Source organism: Carassius auratus, chromosome 7 (genome assembly GCF_003368295.1).
Source record: "Carassius auratus strain Wakin chromosome 7, ASM336829v1, whole genome shotgun sequence".
Classification (NCBI taxonomy): domain Eukaryota; kingdom Metazoa; phylum Chordata; class Actinopteri; order Cypriniformes; family Cyprinidae; genus Carassius; species Carassius auratus.
Genome location: NC_039249.1, coordinates 28,710,817 through 28,730,060, shown reverse-complemented (window position 1 = coordinate 28,730,060; position 19,244 = coordinate 28,710,817). Strand labels below are relative to the sequence as shown.

Below are 19,244 nucleotides of genomic sequence, written 5' to 3'. Positions count from 1 at the left end.
TTTTTTTTTTTTTTTCTTTTAGATAACACATTAAGATATTATCATCTCTCACACAATTATCTTAAGCTAATGCATTTGGTAACTAGCATCAGCAATTCTTTTAAAGTTCCGGACACTTTAACAAAGTAACGTGGACTATGAAACTGTGAAACTTCATCTTATGTACTCTCTCAAAAGTCTTGGATGACAGCAATTCTTTGAGAGCGGAGCTGCATACTTCTCCATTTAGCCAGCCAAAGAGCAGTTTATATTGGCAAGGAGTGAGTCATATTACACGCCAACTCTCGCAGGAGAACGTATATAACCGACCGCTCAGCACATATGCTCAAAACACCGAACAAACTCTCCTTTCTTTCTCCAACTCTCAATAGTTCTCTCTCTCTCACACACACACACACACACACACACACACACAGAGAGAGAGAAGCACTGGCATGTTAAAGTCGATAGCATCAGTCAAGCTGTGCACAGTGCTGTCTGGACATCGTCCATCTGGAGTGAAGAACTGCAGAAAGATGAAGTCTTATTTCTGTGGCTGCACACACCCAACCGTGAAGCGGTTTTTACTCGAATCAGAGCATTCCGCAACAGAGGTGTCAACCAGTGCTATTTCAGTACTACAGAGATCTTATATATATATATATATATATATATATACACATACACACACACACACACACACACACACACACACACACACACACACTTTTATAATTTATTTATATAGTTATATTATTAGATTGATGAATATATTCCTTATGACTAAATTAATTTTTATTAGATCATTTTATTATTTTTTATAAAATCCTATAAACTTTTTTTTTTATTGTTACAGCATTTTATTACTTGTATGCAGTATTTCAGAGTTATTTTAGTGCATGAATTTAAACAAAAATAAATGTTGCCTTGGCAATGAGCTGAAATAAAATAAGTTTAAGATTTCATCTCAGTTAAAGTTTTTAAATTCAAAGTAATACTTTTTTTTATGGTTTTAGTTTTAGGGGCTGTTTCCACAACACAGTTTTGGGGGGCTTAAAAAAAGCAAACTTCTGAATAACCGGTAAAGTGTTTTTTGACAGATGATGCCGATATCTTGGAAAGCAGGGGGCTGATAACCGATATAAAGCCGATATGTTTTTATTATTATTATTATTATTCATATTTTAAGAAATGTTTAATCATTTGACAATGAATAAAAACATTTAGATGACAGTATTCTTCACAAATAAATAAATATTAAATACAACATTCACACGCAATCGCTTTCGCAATAATGCATTCAAACAAATGTAATCTTACAGTGCTACTTCATCTGTACCTCACATACTCTGGCGCAAGTTTAAAGTTTAGAGCGTTCAATTCACATGGACCGACCGTCACGCAGAGAACACGTGATCATTCTGGATACACACTTCACAAGATCTCACAGCTGGATTCGACTAAGTTTGCAAGGTTTGTGAAATTAAATGTTCATTAGTCATTCAAAGATTTGTTTAAATTATATAAATACGAGAAAGTACTATAATGTTTACTTTTCTATTACTAATAGTAATATAATAATATAAAAGCAATCATTTATTCCTTATTTAACCATTCTTTCTGATTATTAGACTTCTATTCGTATTAGACAGGACTGTTAATGACAACGACGGACAAGAGAGAGAGTGTGAGCACTGTGTGCACTCAGGCACTGCTGCTCTCAGCACCGTCAAAATAAAAGTCCTGCCTCGAACACATCGGCCAAGCAGAAAAATATATTTGCCGATTTTAAATAAAAGCCAAATATCAGGTGATATATTGGCCTTGGCGATATATCGGTCGACCACTACTTCAAAGTGCAAGTTAAAAAAAACAAACAAAAAAACTATCATCTGGACTCTGAAAAGGTTTTTCAAAGATTTCAAAAACACAAAAGATAATAATATTTTCTGTTTATGTACAATCACTGTCATGTAAACATACCTTTAGTCTACTATAGTAACTCTGGTGTCAACGACACATTTAAAGCTGCGGTAGGGAACTTTTGACGCTCTAGCGGTTAATAAACAGAACTGCTTGTGTCTTGCGGAAGAACATCGTAGCCGGATCTACTTCTCTCTGTTTATGTCTATGAAGAATCACAAAGGTACTGGGTTACTCCGCCGTGGTATCCCCAAAGCAATCTAAAATAGTCCGAATATAAACACTTATTATAGGTGCACCCTAGTGATTCAGGACAAGCCAAAAACACGGTTTGGAAAATTGATTCATGTTGTACTCGCTTATTATATACATTTTTCTACATTTTGAACACAAACAAAGTTACGGACCGCAGCTCTGATTGGTTAGTTTATACCAGGAGCGATGGAGTTTCTGCAAATGGCAATAGGACACTGGGAGGAGCCAGAGGAGCTTGATTTTTTCACAGATTATCTGTCTCATACTCTACTGTCAGGACATAATGACAGGTTTAACAAATATGTAAAAAATATATATTTACAAAAGTTCCCTACAGCACCTTTAACACAGAAGCGAGACAGAATAATACTTACAGTCTTTTGAGGGCAAAAAGTCCATAAAAAGCTCCTGGTTCAATATTTGTGATTATGTTGTTCTTTATGTCCCTGTGAAGAAAAAAAAGAAGTTTTAGACTTAACGTTATCAAACACTTATAAAAATGGCCTTTGGTTTATTTTAAACATGAGCCAAACTGAGCCAACCCAGCCCTATAATATCAGGTTATTCAAAACTCAGAAAACATGCCAGTGGGTATAACACTCAAACCTTTTGATGCGGTGACGTGCTGTAGCTAACAGCCATAAGCAAATGCACAGCCCTTAATAAATCACTCTCGTTTAGCAGTGTAACGTAACATGTGGACTGGAAGCTCTTCAAACGCAGTAACTCAATCAGCAAAATGAATCAATTTAGGTGATTCAATAACATCCTGATGCACTGCACATTATTATACACCAATGATAGGAAATTACATACTGTAATCTACCTATGACTACTGTAATATGGCACTGAGATATAATGGGGCACTGTTATACAGCAGAAACTGACTGACCAACACTGACTGAGCGTAAAACAAATGAGCTTTCAACAATCCCAGAATCCGATATAAGAGGAAAGGAAGATAAGTTCAAAGGCTCCGGTCACTGATACCCAAAGCCCACACCTGCACCAGTTCAAAACATCATCACAGAGTTTCTGCGTCAAAGGCGGACTAAACATGCAAGACTCTTTGAAGTCGCACCATTTGTGGTTTAAGGGTGGAATGGAGGAGCACGCAATACGAGAGAAGAGAGATTAAAGGTGAAATTAGGAGTTCTCTAAGAACAGTAACATTTAAAAACATGCCAGGGTTTTATAAAAATGTGAAGCACCACAATGGTTTTCAATATTGGTAATAATCAGAAATGTTTCTTTAGCAGCAAATCAGCACATTAGATTGATTTCTGAAGATCATGTGACACTAAAGACTGGAGAAATGATGTTGAAAACTCTGATTTGATCACAGGAATAAATTACATTTTACAATATATTCCAATAGAAAACTATTGTAAAAATATTACATTATTTTTGAGCAAAATAAATGCAGCCATGGTGAGCATAGACTTTTTTCCTGACCACAAAGTGGTAATGGTAATATCATATAAAAAATGTGATGAATCTAAGCATATGCATCTATTTAATTTTTCCCATTGACAGCAAAAAGTACATCAACAACAAGGTTCACTGTCTTTAAAAACGGGCTTTATCACAAAGTGCTTTTAATAAAAAAAAATAGAACTACAATGGTCTTTTTTTTTTTCTTTTTTTTTCTTTTTTTACATGTACCAGAGTAATACCATGGTATTCTTTCATGGTAGCTTGGTATCACCAATTAACACTATTACCATTAACACAATATTAAGAATGCATTTACATTTTCCATTTAGAGAAACATTCCTGCTTACTATTTTACATTTTTTGTTTAATAGTCATTGCGTTAAAGTAATAGTTCTAATTAATTTATAAATGTCATTATTTACTCATTCTGATATCATTCTAAACCCATATGTGGTTACAAAAAAAGAAAAAGTCAAACAGGTTTGGAAGCACATAGTGAGTAAATGACAACAGAATCCTTAAGTCAGGTATGACACGACACTCTTCATTAAGAAATATTTTCTGAAACTGATACTCAAAGTTTTCACGTCAAGCAAACATGGATATGGAAAAGCCGTTTCTTTCTGTGGGAAAAGACATTTACACAGAGAAGATCTGCTGGAGATGTAGGTCACAGTGGGCAGTTCTCTGGAGTGGAAAGGCAAACACACTTCCCAGTAGCACTGCTCATAAACTTTGCACAAAGGTCAAGGAGCGAGGGGAAAGAAGGGGGAAACCGTACACTCAGTCTAAACACTCCTCAGCAGCTTCCCACAATACATTAAAACAGGCTTTGAAAAAAAAGATGACATTTTCAAAATTTATGTGTAGTCAAATTTCAACACTAATATGCTGGCTTCTCGCCATTACCTGAAACAATATTGAAGCATAAAAGAAATAAGTCATCCTAATAAATCATTCGCCATAAAAGCAGTTCACACGAGTCTTCGAAAAATCACATGATGGCTCTGTGTGACGAATGGACCAACATTTTAGATATTCACCACCAATCTCCAGTGAGCTGTTAAAAGGATAGTTCAACTCCATATTTATAATTCTGTCATCATTTACTTTTAAGATATTAACTGAGATATATTTAGTGAAATCTGAGAGGTTTCGTTCCCTCCATTTAAAGTTAATGCATCCAAAAAGGTAATCGTAAAATCAATACAAATAAAAAAATTTTGGAAGAGATGTAATTGCTTACGATGAACAGCCATTATTTAGGCTTTTATTCACGTATCAATAATGACTGACACATAAATGTCACATCAAATATGGTAAACATGGAAGCTCAAATATGCGCGATGTGTACGATTCTGAGATTTATTCTGATGCACAAGTGTTTTGAGTTTCTGCGTTAACCATTTTTGATGTGATCTATGTACAAGCTCTGAAAAGTCAAGATATATCACCAAATAAAACCTACATAAAATTTTTACATCATAAAGCGTGATCATGTCTCTTCACGAAATGTATTAAACCGTCTGAGTCACATAGATTCATTTTATGACGCCTTCATGATATTTTTGGATCTTCACCGTTTTGGTTGCATTACTTTTCTTAAAAGAAAAACTGAATTAACTGATTCACTGAAAGGTTCTTACTGAAAACTTACTATTCAGAGCCACAATAAGAAGTCTGTTCTTACAGGACTTCAAACGACTTAAAATAAAGGGCACAAGTTGTATGAACAACATTTTCATGATGCTTTTTGGTTATTTTGGATCTTGAAAGCCCCATACAGTTTCAGTACATAAACAACTTCCACATAAGTCAGTCATTCAGGTTTAAAACAACATTTAAAATGTTTCATTTTTAGATGGACTTTACCTTTAACTGCTTATACCTTTAATAAGGCAGGCCTTTCATAGGGTGTTAGGTGAAAAATAAAGGCTTTAACCAATTTTTCAGTCTCTAAGAGTGCGCACACACACACACACACACTCCAACACACTGTCACAGAGACAAAGAGCCAGAGAATAATGTGTGAATCAGACTGCTGACATCTCTGGCTTCAGCGTCATTCATTAGAATGACAAAAGCAGCGCTGTGCTCTGGGCAGAAAGGATCGGAGCGAGAGAGAAGTGTTAAAACAGAAAGCCAGAGAGGACACAGAGGGAAAAGCACTGGAAGGTAACTGTGCCGTGAAAGCCCAGACGCAGAAACCCGCCGAGCCGTCAAGAGAGCGGAAGATGAATTCCTCAGGCTTTCAAAGCGTGTGAAGATCAAAGATGTTTACACTTCCAACGTGTTCTAAAGAAAAGGCTTCAGCTCTTTTTCCACTGAACTGTATCATTCTCCAAACATAAGAAGAGGGAAGAATCCCCCTTACATTATAAACAGAATGATGCACAGATTGAGTCTTGAATCAACATGACGCTTTGCAACTGGATGAAACGCTCCAGTTGGAAGCTCTCAGTTCCTCACGCATCTCTCAAGACGACAAGGTCTACAGGCTGCTGGAACGCAGGGTTCCTGAACAATCACAACCGTAACCGACATCAATTACTTTTGCATTCAAGCAGAACACAAGTCGACAGTCCATCTGTTTCTTTGTTGCCGGAGATGATTCCCAGATCTCACTCAGCCCAGGAAACTGAGATAAGGGCCAAGCTGTAAGACCTCTTCATTTGGTGGAGCCATGACATGTGTACAAATCTGGTTTCACAAGGTGGAAAGTGAAGTGCTTAGATGCCTGTGATGCTTGTGAAATTGTCCAGGGGGACATGAGGAGTTAATGATAAAGGAAAAGACAAATTTATGAATGAATCTATAATAAAATTGTGTAAAATTGCTCAAACTTCCATTTTGGAAAATTAAATTTTAAATCTATTTTAAAAGTATAGAAATATGAATGTATTAAAGGGTTACTCCACCCCAAAATGAAAATGTTGTCGTTATTCACTTACCCCCATGTTGTTCCAAACCTGTAAAAGCTTTGATCGGTGAGTGATGTAGAATAGAATGACTGCTGCACCTGACAGGACGCGTACGAGAGAGAGCCCCGGCTGCGCGCACTCACAGTCTTCAAACAACACGAGCGCAACAAGTTTACATTGTTTACTGTATTCTTTCAATTGCTCTAAACAAGTATTTTGGGTGACCTTTTTTATTGAATGCTAGACATCAAGTTGTTGTTATTTTCATCTGAAATAACTTTTTTTCAGTAAGCTAGGCCCTATGTGTTCAGTAAGCTTGTTTCATGTGTTTTCAAGGCTTCAAGGTTTTATTGAATGCTATCTCTATACAAATGCAAAGTAATGCATTCTTAGTCAGTCTTTTATTTTGTAATTTTAAGAGCAATAAACATATATTGCAATGTTAAAGAATTCATGTTTTTTTCATTCAGATATGTAAATCAACATGTATAAATTGTTAGTAGTCAATTAATGGGGAGATAATCGAAATCGAATCTGTCTGAAAAAATTCATCGTTAGATTAATCGATGCATCGAAAAAAATAATCGCTAGATTAATCGTTTAAATAACAATCGTTTATCCCAGCCCTAATTACAATTATAAAATCACAGTTATTATTAACGATTATTCTATCCTGCTGAAAAAAACAAACCCTGCTAAAACCAGCCTAAACTTAGCTGGTTGTTCCAGCTGGTCTCCCAGCCTGTCCAGTTAAGGAATTGGTCAAAACCCCTCTTAAACCAGCCTTCTGACCAGCTTTGACCAGCAAGACCAGGCTGGATGACCAACTAATATCAGTTTTAGCGGGTTTTTTTTTATTTATTTAGATTTTTTTTTTTTCAGCAGGGAAATGCACTGATAATATTTCATGTGTCCTTTAAACAACCCCCACTGACTATACACTGATTTCATTTAACCAACTATGATAATACAAAACTTTTGTTTTGTTTTGGTTAGTGTTTTGTCATCTGTATTCACATTACATTTTCTAAGTGACAATTTGTTCGCAAATTGGAAAAAGCCAATCAGATTGCACAGTAAATTTGCTCAAAGATCATTAATAAATACTGAAAACTAACATTGCCATGCCATTTTCAACATGAAAATTGGTGAAAACAATACCAATTTATGTACATTTTTCTCCATCGTATTGTCACAGGTAGGAAAAGCACATTTATTCTTCAAACACAATAAATCCATTATTGAAACTCAGTGAGATTTTGATCACGGCACATTTGGTAATACAAACAGTACAAATGGCTTGTGAAAAAAACACACATTGTCTCATCTATATGAGACTTTCATGTAAGCAGAATATTGCTGTGGAGAGATCACTCAACATCATCAGCGCTTGTGCCGCCATCAGTGAGCGTGCACAGGGTTGCCAGATTGCACAAATTAAATAAAACTTTTGGGCAGAAAGTGTATCCTTAAAGGAGAAAAACTCAGTTTTGAGGCTTAAAGCTCTTCACATCTGACAAACATAAGCATGACTATAGTGAAGACGTGTTAGCAATGCAAGATAATGCAAAGGCCAAATTAAAAACACGTTTCAGGATACATAACGAGCCATCACATCGCTTCATAACATTACGGTGGAACCACTGATGGCAGATGGACTATTCTGATGATGCTTTTCATACTTTTCTGAACCTTGACAGTATAACTTACTTGGCAGTCAATGGGACAGTCATAAGCCTCCCGGTTTTCATCCAAAATATCTTAAATTGTGTCTGAAGACGAACAAAGCTTTTATGGGTTTGAAACGACATGGGGGTAAGTGAATAACAACAACATTTTAATTTTGGGGTGGAGTAGACCTTTAATAAATAGTAGTTGTTGTTTTATTTTTCAGCAAGGATGCATTAAATTGATTGAAAGAAAAAAAAAAAACACTTATAATGTTACAAAAGATTTTAGTTTTGGTACACTTTATTTGAAGGTGTCCTTGTTACAGTGTAGCTATACATTGAAGTATTGAGTAATATTAGTTAACTACACACAAACTGGTTAGGGTTAGTTGCCCATTCAGTATGCACTTGAGCATATTACACATCAAAGGAATAACTTACTTTAAAATATATTCCGAACGAAAACATGTATTTTAAACTGATAATATTGAAGCAGATGTAGCCTTGGTTTTCAAAAACATTATAACTGACTACAATAAGCCACTTTCCCTCTAGAAATACCAGGAACCTAAATGATGAAATGTATAAGTTTACAAACTGCCCTGAAATACCTTATCGAGACCTGGAGTAAGCACATGGAAAATACATCCTTAATAAAAGAATTCCTCACAGATGACTTAAGTAAAGCATTTCCATGTTTCTCGATCCATAAATAAGTCTCAAATGGAGCAAGCACAAATAAATCAATGCTTTCTTTAAATAAAGAAACTTCTGGAATGAGCCTATTGTGTCAATGCCTTTATTCTGCTCTTCTTTGAAAGAAACCGGTTCTGTGAACTCGTCTATTGGTCAGCGGGTGCTGTTCATTGTAAATCTGGGTCATGTATAGTCAAGCAAACACTATAAGGGGAAGTGCACCTAAACAGCAACACTACATACAGCATTTCAATGCACAGCCTCTAAATTTAGCTCCAGCATTTGACCAGCGCTGCTACAGTGAGTGACTCTGAATCTCTTACAGAGCAGAGAGGCAAACCAATGCCAAGATCAGACAATTGTGTTCCCTGAACCCAACAGCTATAATCAACTTTCACTTGACCAGCCCCCTCAGTATGACCTCCTCGAGGTCACCAAAAGCCTTCCCCGGGACCTCACTTTCTGCTGGACAACATTAGCACCTTGTCCACTTCAGATGGAGGAACAGTCGGCTTTGAACCGTCCCCAAAAAACAGTTGGTCTAAGAGCAGGAAGACCGAATGTCCACACCAATAAACATTTCTGAACAACTCAGAATGCCAAAAGTGACTAAACGAAACTATATAATTATTATTAATTAATTGCTTTGAGTTGCAATCATAATATATTTAAATAATCCACCACAACACCAAGACAAATAATCAAAAGGCATTACTTTTTCACATCAGCATTTGATTCTCAAACCCTTGTGGGAAAGAGGTGCACTTTAAGAATGTTTTGTTACTTTAAAGTACACATTTAATAAATCTATTATCGTGATTTAAAGTGGTACACTTATTTTGATGTGATGATTGAACATCCTAAAGCACATGTAAAGGACTTGATTATAATTTTCAAAAAGGTTAATACATTTTAAATGCAGTAAATCGCAACCTAATCACAAATGTGTAACTACAAATATATGTTATTAGAAATGACATTCAAGTGTATTTTAATTTAACAAATGTAATTATGCACACTGCATCATTATAAAATCAGATATTAAGATGTACTCGAGTGTCAAAAAAACTAATTGCATTTAATATAAATAATAAAAAAAACATTTTCATTTAAACCGCAATTAACGTGAACATTTGAAATCATTACATTCATTTCAGATTTAAGCATATTCTTTGAATAATAATACATGTAATATTTCCGTGTAGAGTGGACATTGAGCTTTTTTAGCTTGCAGACCTTTTTATGATCAAACTGCGACGTTATACAATAGCAAAAGTTGAAAAAAGAATAATATAAAAAAGGCATAAAAGGCTGGCATAAAAGTATATTATGTCCATCACAAGTCCTCTCTTTAAAAGTATGATAAAGTGTACTTTTTTTTTTATAAGGGAAAAATAGGTCTGGAAGTAGTCTTTAGATAAAGTTGATGTAACCACTCAGAAATGTTCTTAATCACAATCTATTAACAGTGTATAAGATTAAATGTTCTAAAATAGAGAATTTAATAAATAAACTAAGAGAAAAGTAGCACAAATTAAACTTACAGTCGTTCCAGTGAAGACAAACCAATGAAAGAGCCATTCAGAAGTTCCTGGATTTTATTGTTACTCAAAATCCTGTGGAGAAAACAAAACAGATTGATATGAAAAATCATGTGATCCCAGACAAACAAAAATACTGAACTTCAACTGTAAAACTGAACCAGTTATTTTCTTGCAACTTCATCCTCAAATTCATATTCTTCACCCTCTGGTCTATGGATAAAGTACATTTACATTTACATTTATTCATTTAGCTGACGCCTTTATCCAAAGCGACTTACAATTGCTATATATGTCAGAGGTCGCACGCCTCTGGAGCAACTAGAGGTTAAGTGTCTTGCTCAGGGACACATTGGTGCCAACCAGTGGATTCGAACCCAGGTCTCTCCGACCAATGGCATGCATCTTATCCACTGCGCCAACACCACCCCACAAAGTAACACATAGTAACACACAAAAACATTTTGCTCATTGCATAACATTAAATCATTCATTGCAGAAGCTTTATTACCAAAGTGACCAGGCAAATACAAGGCCAAGGCAGCTGAAAATACAGTAGTCTAGCTAAGCTCTTAATCATCAGAAAGAAGCTTCTAGCAGCTGAAGATACAATAAGATATGGACAATAACATTAGCAGCCAACTGGGGTAGTTACAGGTCTGTGCTGGTAACCAAAAGGTTTTATGGACTGCATCACCATTGTGAACAATGAAAACCGGACGGTACTTGTAGTAAGTGTTCTGTAAACAACAACAAAAATCTTACGGCAGAAAGCACATGGATTGATTAAACACATGTATCCTATTTGAGCACGTCTGATTCAGTCCAACAGTAAAGGCCTGGAACAAATCGGATGTTGCCTTGCTTCAATTTTGCAGACAGATGACGGCTAATTGGTGCTTTAGTGGCTGCTCAAGAAAACAGCAGAAAATCTGTTTTGCTATAAACCGTTACAATGCTAAACACAGCCTTACAAATCACATACAAGAAAAAAAAACATGTGCGATAGATACATAATGCTCTGCATTTAACTTGAAAAAAATGAAACAAAAGTTTCTAATTTCAGGTCCAATTGTTACTATTATTAACTAACTAAACTATGAATTTTGTCTCAATAAACTCCTAATTTACTGTTTATTAATAGTTAGTAAGGCAATTGTTAAGTTTAGGGGGATCTAAAATATGTGCATGCAGAATAAGGCATTTATATGTGCTTTATATATGTACTAATAAAAAGCCAATATTATAGTAATATGTATGCTAAAAAGCAACTAGTTAATATTGGTCCCTAAACTAATGTTAGCTAATTTTAGCAACTTTTGTAGCAAGAGGTTACCAATTAAGCTGTCATTTGTTAACACTAGTTAACTACATTCAATAATGTTAACTAATAATGAACAAAACTTCTACAGCATTCATAAATCTTAGCTACTGTTTATCTCAGCATTTATAAAAAAAAAAAAATTTCAGATCAAAAATTGGATCATTAGTTTATGCAGCATGAGCCAACATGAACAATCAGTGTTATTATAGTATCATTCAGATACTATTATAGTTTTTTATAAATAAGAGTAATTATAAACTAATATAAACTAATATAGACGCTGTTTGACACTCTCCAACCAGATTAAATCAACCCGTTTATTCTCCGCATTTTAATTAGACTTTTTCTTGCAATTTAATTACTTTTTACTCATAATTTAATGAGTTTATTCTCAACATTTTATTTGGAACTTTCTCGTAATTTTGCGAGTTTATTCTTAACATTGTATTTTGACTTGCTCAATTAAAAATTTTCGTTTCTTGGAATTTAACTTTTTTCCTCAAAATGTCAAGATTTTTTTTTCACTTTTTCTCTTAATTAAATGAGTTTGTCCTCAATTTTATTTTGACTTCTATTTCTTGAAATTTAACATTTTATCTCTGGATGTTTTTTATTTTTTATTTTTTTATTTTTTATTTTTTTGCTTGGCCCTAATACTCTTCTGTTTGTGTGTGTATTATTTTAAGTAACTTTCTTTTTATAATAACCCTGGTAACAATACATTGGTTATTGCCTTGACTAACAACGAGCAATGTTAACAAATCAGAACTTATTGTAAATTGTTACCGACTTTAGAAGTTAGTTTGTCTGAGACAGTCAAAAGAAACCCAGCTAACATCATACATCCAGTACATCGCTGAATCATGTTTGTTTCTGCTTTCCGAAGCCAAAACATGGGGGAAACATTTTTCCGCATGTCTCCTCCATTTTGTGTAATTCAGCAGTAAACAGTGATGTTCATTCCAGAGGAAACACCACAACTGTTTGTGGCTGGCTGCTTTAGGGACAGTCGTACCGGATGCGGTCTCTCACGCTCACAAACTCTTATCCACAGGTCCCGGCCAGGCTGTTATTATTACGGGGTGCCGAAGGATGACTTTATTACAAGCTTGGTCTACTGAGACAGCCTACATATTTTTCTGGCTTTAAGAACACAAACAGTTCCTATCCTCTCCTCACTTGAACTGATTTCCAAGCTCCAGATGTGCAGCGCATTAAGAAAGAGTGTGTCCCAGCAGGACTGAAAGGACGCATTTACTCAATGTAAAAGTCAACAAGAAATCAAAACTGACACCGTTTACTCTCTTCATACACATTCCTGGACTTATTGTGCAAGATTCAGTGTGTCATTCAAGAATTAATAAAAAATAAAAAATACAATTCAAATCACTTGCTCCACCTCCAAAACATCTTTCCTTTTTGGCTGATGTCATCGAGGCCGGTTAGGTTTCAACCAATAGGAGCCAGATGTATCCTCCACTACAGTTTCCAGTATTGATCATTCACTTTTCACAATCTAATAAGCTCTTAATGGATCAAATCAAGTCACAAACTGTATTTGTATTAATTAAATATATGTATTTAGTCTCGATTCACTTATTATGTTTTAGGTTTTAATAAACAGGGACGAGGCTTTATGCATCCTAACCAAATCAAAATCTTGGTTCACATTAAAACATAGCCAGTCTAATATTTGGAGATATGCTCTGCAATAGGCCAAAAAAAATGGATACAAAGCCAAAACTAACACATTTAAAGCTTGACCTTTATGCAACAGAATAACATGTAGACCATACTATAGAAAGAGATTATCATTCATGTTCATTTAAACTGAAGCCAGATTACATACATATGTAATGGTTCTTACCTGTCTGCAATTACAATTGCATTTTTGTTTTATCTTTGTGTTTCACTCTGGGTGACTTAAATTGCAGCTTCCCAAGCCTATTCCTCGCCAAAAGGAGAACGAAAAAAGCCTGAGAAGATTCTGACGTTTGTATGGATAAACATGCCTTGTGACTCTGATCTGTGAGCGTGATACTGATATTAAGGAGCCATTCCCCTCTCCCTCATGATTACAGTACGAGCCCTGGAGAATTACTGACACAAGCTCCCCAGGACAAGTTTAACAGCTTCTACAACATTTGACTGAGCACCCGAACCAACACACTGAACGAGTGGCTTTCTGAATCAAATGTGACATTTAATAAATCACAGGATTCATTTAATAAAAGCAAGAACAATGCAGAATCTATTCAAAGAAACCTAAAAAATTTGATCATAGTTTCAGAAAGAAACTTTACTTATTTGAATCAGATTAAAATGAGTACACAATCCAGAATGCTGCTATACTTTATGCAGCCAACAGAATTATTGTGAATACATCATAAATGTACATGATCTACCAATAAGACATATGTTTATGTGTCTGGTGGGCAAGAATGAGGAATAGACCTGATGACCACTCGTCTGGGACAGGACATTCAATCAATTAGCATTCAAATGAGCATCTGGCTAGGCACCAACAGGTCTCCTAAACTGGAGACAGATGGTGTAGATATAGCCTTATCTTGATTTTCTGCAAATATGTAGCGACCAAACAAATAATGCTTATGGAAAGCAAAGAGCACAAAACGGTTACATAAATTCTAAATTGGACCAAGTTCTTTCTTCTGCAAGTCCAGATCTTCCTAAACAAACCAAAAACTTGGACTACATTGAAACAGCCGATATGATATTTGGAAACATGCTCTGCAGCCGGCCAAAACAAACTGCAGACAGATTATTTCTCAGTCTCATAAAACGCAAATAATTACATTTAAAGGTTGGCTTAATGGCTTATTGTTCTCTCAGCAGATTAAGCAATGGAAGAAAGTATTTCATTCTTTGTTACTTGACCCATGGACGTTGTGTTCACTATTGCTGCCAAATAGCATTTTAAGCCGACTTGCAACCATGAAAGTCCAAGGCAATCAAAAAACTATTAAGGAACATTTCAACGCTTTTCTGAAATCTCACGCTGCAGTCACCAGGTGTGCTTTAGGGAGGAAAGATCTCTCCAGGTGTAGCTTTCAACACTCGCTCTCCGACTGACTCACATAAAAGACAGCTGCACACACATTACACACACGATCCGTTTACAACAGAAACTGCTATAAACTGATCCCAAGCGCTAAGAAACAATGTCACCGCCGGGTGGAGATTTAGTAACTTTCCTAAAGCCATTTACAAGATCTATTTAATAAGCAGTACAGCATAAACTCTCAAACTCCATATCCAAGCATAAACGCTGCACTGAAGAAGCAACAGAGCTGTTCTTCCATATTGTGAAGTCCATCTTAGTATTAAGGATTACTGAACAAGTAAAAATGTAGGAGAAGGACTTTTTATTCTGTAATCCCTATTCCCTACTGAATGAAGTGCAACAGAATTTTTGATTAATCATCATTTTGATTAAAATAAAAATGAAACATGGATGAATCATACACAATAAGATCGATAACTTTCAATCAGAAAATAGCGGGAATTTCCATTTCATGCTGACTTTAACAGGATTGATGCTTTTTTAAGTACTGACTACCAACCAGAATACAAAAAAATAAAATACAATCAATTACAATTTACAACGCTGTAAACCGGAGAGCCTTTTTGAAGCCTTGTTAAAAGAGTGGCACAACAAAACTGCTAACCCCACATACGCATGAGAAGGAAAGGATTTCCCACACCAGGTTTAGAAAAGTAATTGATTGTCTGGGTCAAAGAAGGTCAAAAGAAGTATCTCATGGATAACTATTGCCTGGAAACACCACATTCGGTCATAACCTGCTTAGTTTGCAAGGCATAAACACCCTCATCCTGTCTGTAAATAGCTCAAATGTGGCATTCATTCATGTGCCAAACCAAGCAACTGAGACACCATGAGAGATGTTTAAGTTTGGCTGTTGTAATGCGGAGACTTCCTGTACAGGGCCTGAGAACCGAGAACTCGACTCTGCTGAATTTTAATTAGCATTCTCATTGAATGGGACCAGCTCACAAAGCTTCACCATAGTGTAACGCTGAGAAACAGAGCATCAATCTAGGGTTCCTAAAACAAATATCAGTTTGAGCAGGAATTGTTTTGGAGGGCTAAAACACTGATGTTTAATTTGGGATTCTTCAATGGCGCGTTTTGTCTGTTTCAGCATCCATTTCAACAGGAAAAAAACATGTTAGCAGTGTGGACGCTATACACTGTGACCAAAAATTATGCTAGAAAAGCAACATTTTTTGGCTAAGAGTTGGATTACTCCTGAGGAACTTTGTTAGGACTGGTTCATCAACTAACAGTGAAGAGAACAGCTAAATCACCCAATTACCTAAATTTACTTTTTTTGCTTAAATGAAAACTTCAATTTCAGTTTTGCCTTGTTAAATCAGAAATGAATTCACACACACCTAAATCGAGGCGTGCTATCAGCGTACTTCCCCCGGTCAAAGTCTTAGCTTTAACATGTGTTCTTCGTCCCTCTGCAAACTCAGCCATATGAAGACAGACGAAAGCACCATTCAGGCTTTCAGACATGCTTGATATCCATCTCTGAAAGACACCGTCATCATGTGTGGGCCGCTTTTCATTTAAACCCACAAGGCTGCACCACCAGCCACTGACAGAGCACAGGGGAACGCTAAACCAGTGGAAAACATCAATACGGTTTAAACTTCAGTGTGTAACGTTACCAAATATTTTTGAGTAGCCCAATAACAGGAAAAGATCATACTAGTTTGCTTATATCTAAAGTATAGCCATGCAAAACAACAATTGCAAAAGATTTGTAGACATTATGGCTTCCAAACAAGACACACATTGGCCTTAACAGGCTGTATTTTGAGCAAACAAAAATTTGATTTCACAATGTAGATAGGATAATGTGTATGAATTGATTAATGGGATACAGGAAACCACAACTTTTTTTTGGGAGGGAGAGGGGGGGGGGGCGACCACAAACACGACCGAATTGCACATTTTATTTTCAAAAGGCAGATAAAAGATAACTCACGACTGATGTGTAAAGAAACTAGTGTACAGCGAAGATGCTCAACCATATATACACAAGCATCTTTGAACAGTTTTTCAGCCTTGATTTGATAAACTTCAGATTGTTGCTAGTCTGGCCTGTTAAAATGACAAATAAGTGACCCAAAATTAAGTCAAAATGACCAATTAAAATGCTATAAGTGTTCATCGCTAATTAGCCATGCTCTGTTATTAAAACCAGCCTGACTGTATCCACTCTGTAATGTTTTAATCACAGTTCATTAATAAAAATCACAGTTTCAATTTACAAAAAATTATAAATAGCATATGTCCTTCATAAAAAGTTATAATTGCTTTTACATTTAGGTTTATAACGTGTAGTCAAACAAAAAAAGTATTCAGACAACAGATATCATTATTGATTTGTATTTACTATGTAAGTGAAGATAGCAAATTAAAGTAAACTGTGACATATTACACCCAGAAACGCTTCATACAGTGGACTACCAGTAAAACTGATACAAACCATTTGATCTGACACTTTGACCTGACCATGTTCTGTTTCATACCTTTCTACCAAAGTTATCTGACAAGATCAAGATGAATAAGTAATGATTAAGTTCCATGAAATACAGTAAATTTTCTACTGTAAATATACTTAAACTTCAATTTTTCAATATTAAAATGCATTGCTAAGAATTTCATTTGGAAAACTTTAAAAGGTGATTTTTATTTCGCAATATTTTGATTTTTGATTATTATTTTTTTGCACCCTCAGATTCTAGATTTTTTTATATTTATATCTTGTCCTGTCCTAACAGACCATACATCAATGCAAAGCCTCTTTTCTAGCTTTCAGATGATTTCTTAAATCTCAAATTCGAGAGATTGGCCCATATAACTGGTTGTGTGTGCAAATAACGCAACTTAAGGCACTTAGTTTGATCTGTTTGACTTAAAAACTCAGACAAAAGACTTACAAACTACTGCTTGTGTTTCAGACGTTTTTTCAGAAGGACCAGAAGGCAACACATCGCAGGAGTGACCCCTGTGATGACTGGTAAAGGGCATTTCTGAGATACATGACCATGTTAAAAGGGTTAATGTACTGTAAAGTAGTGTTGACTTACAGTGAGACTGTTCTGTTGGGGAATGATTCGGGTGAAGGCACCTGATGGAGCTCCATGTTGCTGCAGACCACTTTTCTGTCCAGCGTGGCCCCAGACGGAGAGCTTTTCCCCAAACTTCTGGAGCGTTCATCATATGATTTACATTCCGTGGATCCCGCAGAGCTCGCGCTCCTGAGCGGCACGAAAGCCAGGAAAAGGACGCAAGCAGCGCCCAGCGACATGACTCCTGCCTTCGCTGAGATTCACACAGGAAGAGGGGGTTATATTAGCATATAAATAGCCCGGAAAGCCTTTTGTGGTTGTTGTTGTTGTGGTTTATATCTAAACACGACGAATATTCGTCAAAAGCCATCAAGCAGAGACGCGGGTCAGCGCTGTTTTTAAGTCATGGTCAAAATACTGACTCGACGCAACACTTCGATCAATCAATGTATCATGGTTTGTGCTCTGCACATTAAGCAATCCTCAAAGAAGCGGTTGAATATCCTCTTTTGTTTCCCATAGTATTCGTTTTTACACCTCCACGAGCCCTTTCCGGTTGATTTTCCGCAAGTTCCCTCTGTTTTACGCGAAGGAGCGCTACTTTAAATCGTTACATTGTCTTTGTTTCCAGTCGAAGTGGAGACCTCGCTCCTCCGCCGAGCGACAGCTGCAACCATCCCGAGATAACAGACTCACGGAAATCTGATCGCAGAACTTTTCTTCTGCACTCTTATCATTGCACATGTGGGTTCCAAAAGAGTTTCGAGACTGTAGTTCTTCTACGATTCCATGCAAGAGCTAATTAAGCACGATATATCCGCGTGCCAAACAATAAAACCATTCTTGAGAAACTGAATGCGTGAAGTTGCTTTTCACTTTGTTACTGCTCCGGACGCTTTTCCAAAGACCCAGGCGGAGAGTGTAACCCAGAGCCCCAAAGCTCGACCCGTGGAGAAACGCGTGACGGTGTCCAGCTCCGGAGTGCACAGACTCTATGGGCTGTTCTCTGAGCCTTGGGCTGCAGGATCCATGTTCCACTTCCTCCCGTGACGTCATCACAGGCTGGGTCTGAACTCCAGTCAACACCGATCCCGTGAGTTCAGTCAAACCACTGCTGCTGCCCGATCCTCACATTTAACAGATACTCAACAAGTCAATGGAATATGTCCTTGATTTCTGTATTCATTATTATTAATAATTATTGTAATTCATAATTATTATTATTAATATATTTTTTATCCATATCTTCCATTCAAGGTTTTTGGGATCTGTTCCTACTCTGTCACATGTTTTTCATGAAGTAGACTCACTTGTTTGTTTAACTATTAATAAAAAAAAAAAAAAAAAAAAAGGTACAAATATTTATTTA

At 36.1% G+C, this 19,244-nt stretch overlaps 1 protein-coding gene across 1 annotated transcript in view; it reads right to left on the bottom strand.

The window, feature by feature from the left end:
• Positions 1–18,985, bottom strand: part of adgra3 (adhesion G protein-coupled receptor A3) — a 44,667-nt gene extending 25,682 nt beyond the window's left edge. The window contains exons 1-3 of the mRNA XM_026268332.1: positions 17,894–18,985; positions 10,426–10,497; positions 2,532–2,603 (exon numbers count right to left, since the gene is read on the bottom strand). Of these exons, the coding sequence (XP_026124117.1) occupies positions 2,532–2,603; positions 10,426–10,497; positions 17,894–18,114 (365 nt within the window). The 5' untranslated portion in view covers positions 18,115–18,985. The remainder of the gene's footprint in view (positions 1–2,531; positions 2,604–10,425; positions 10,498–17,893) is intronic.
• Positions 18,986–19,244: the final 259 nt, after the last annotated feature.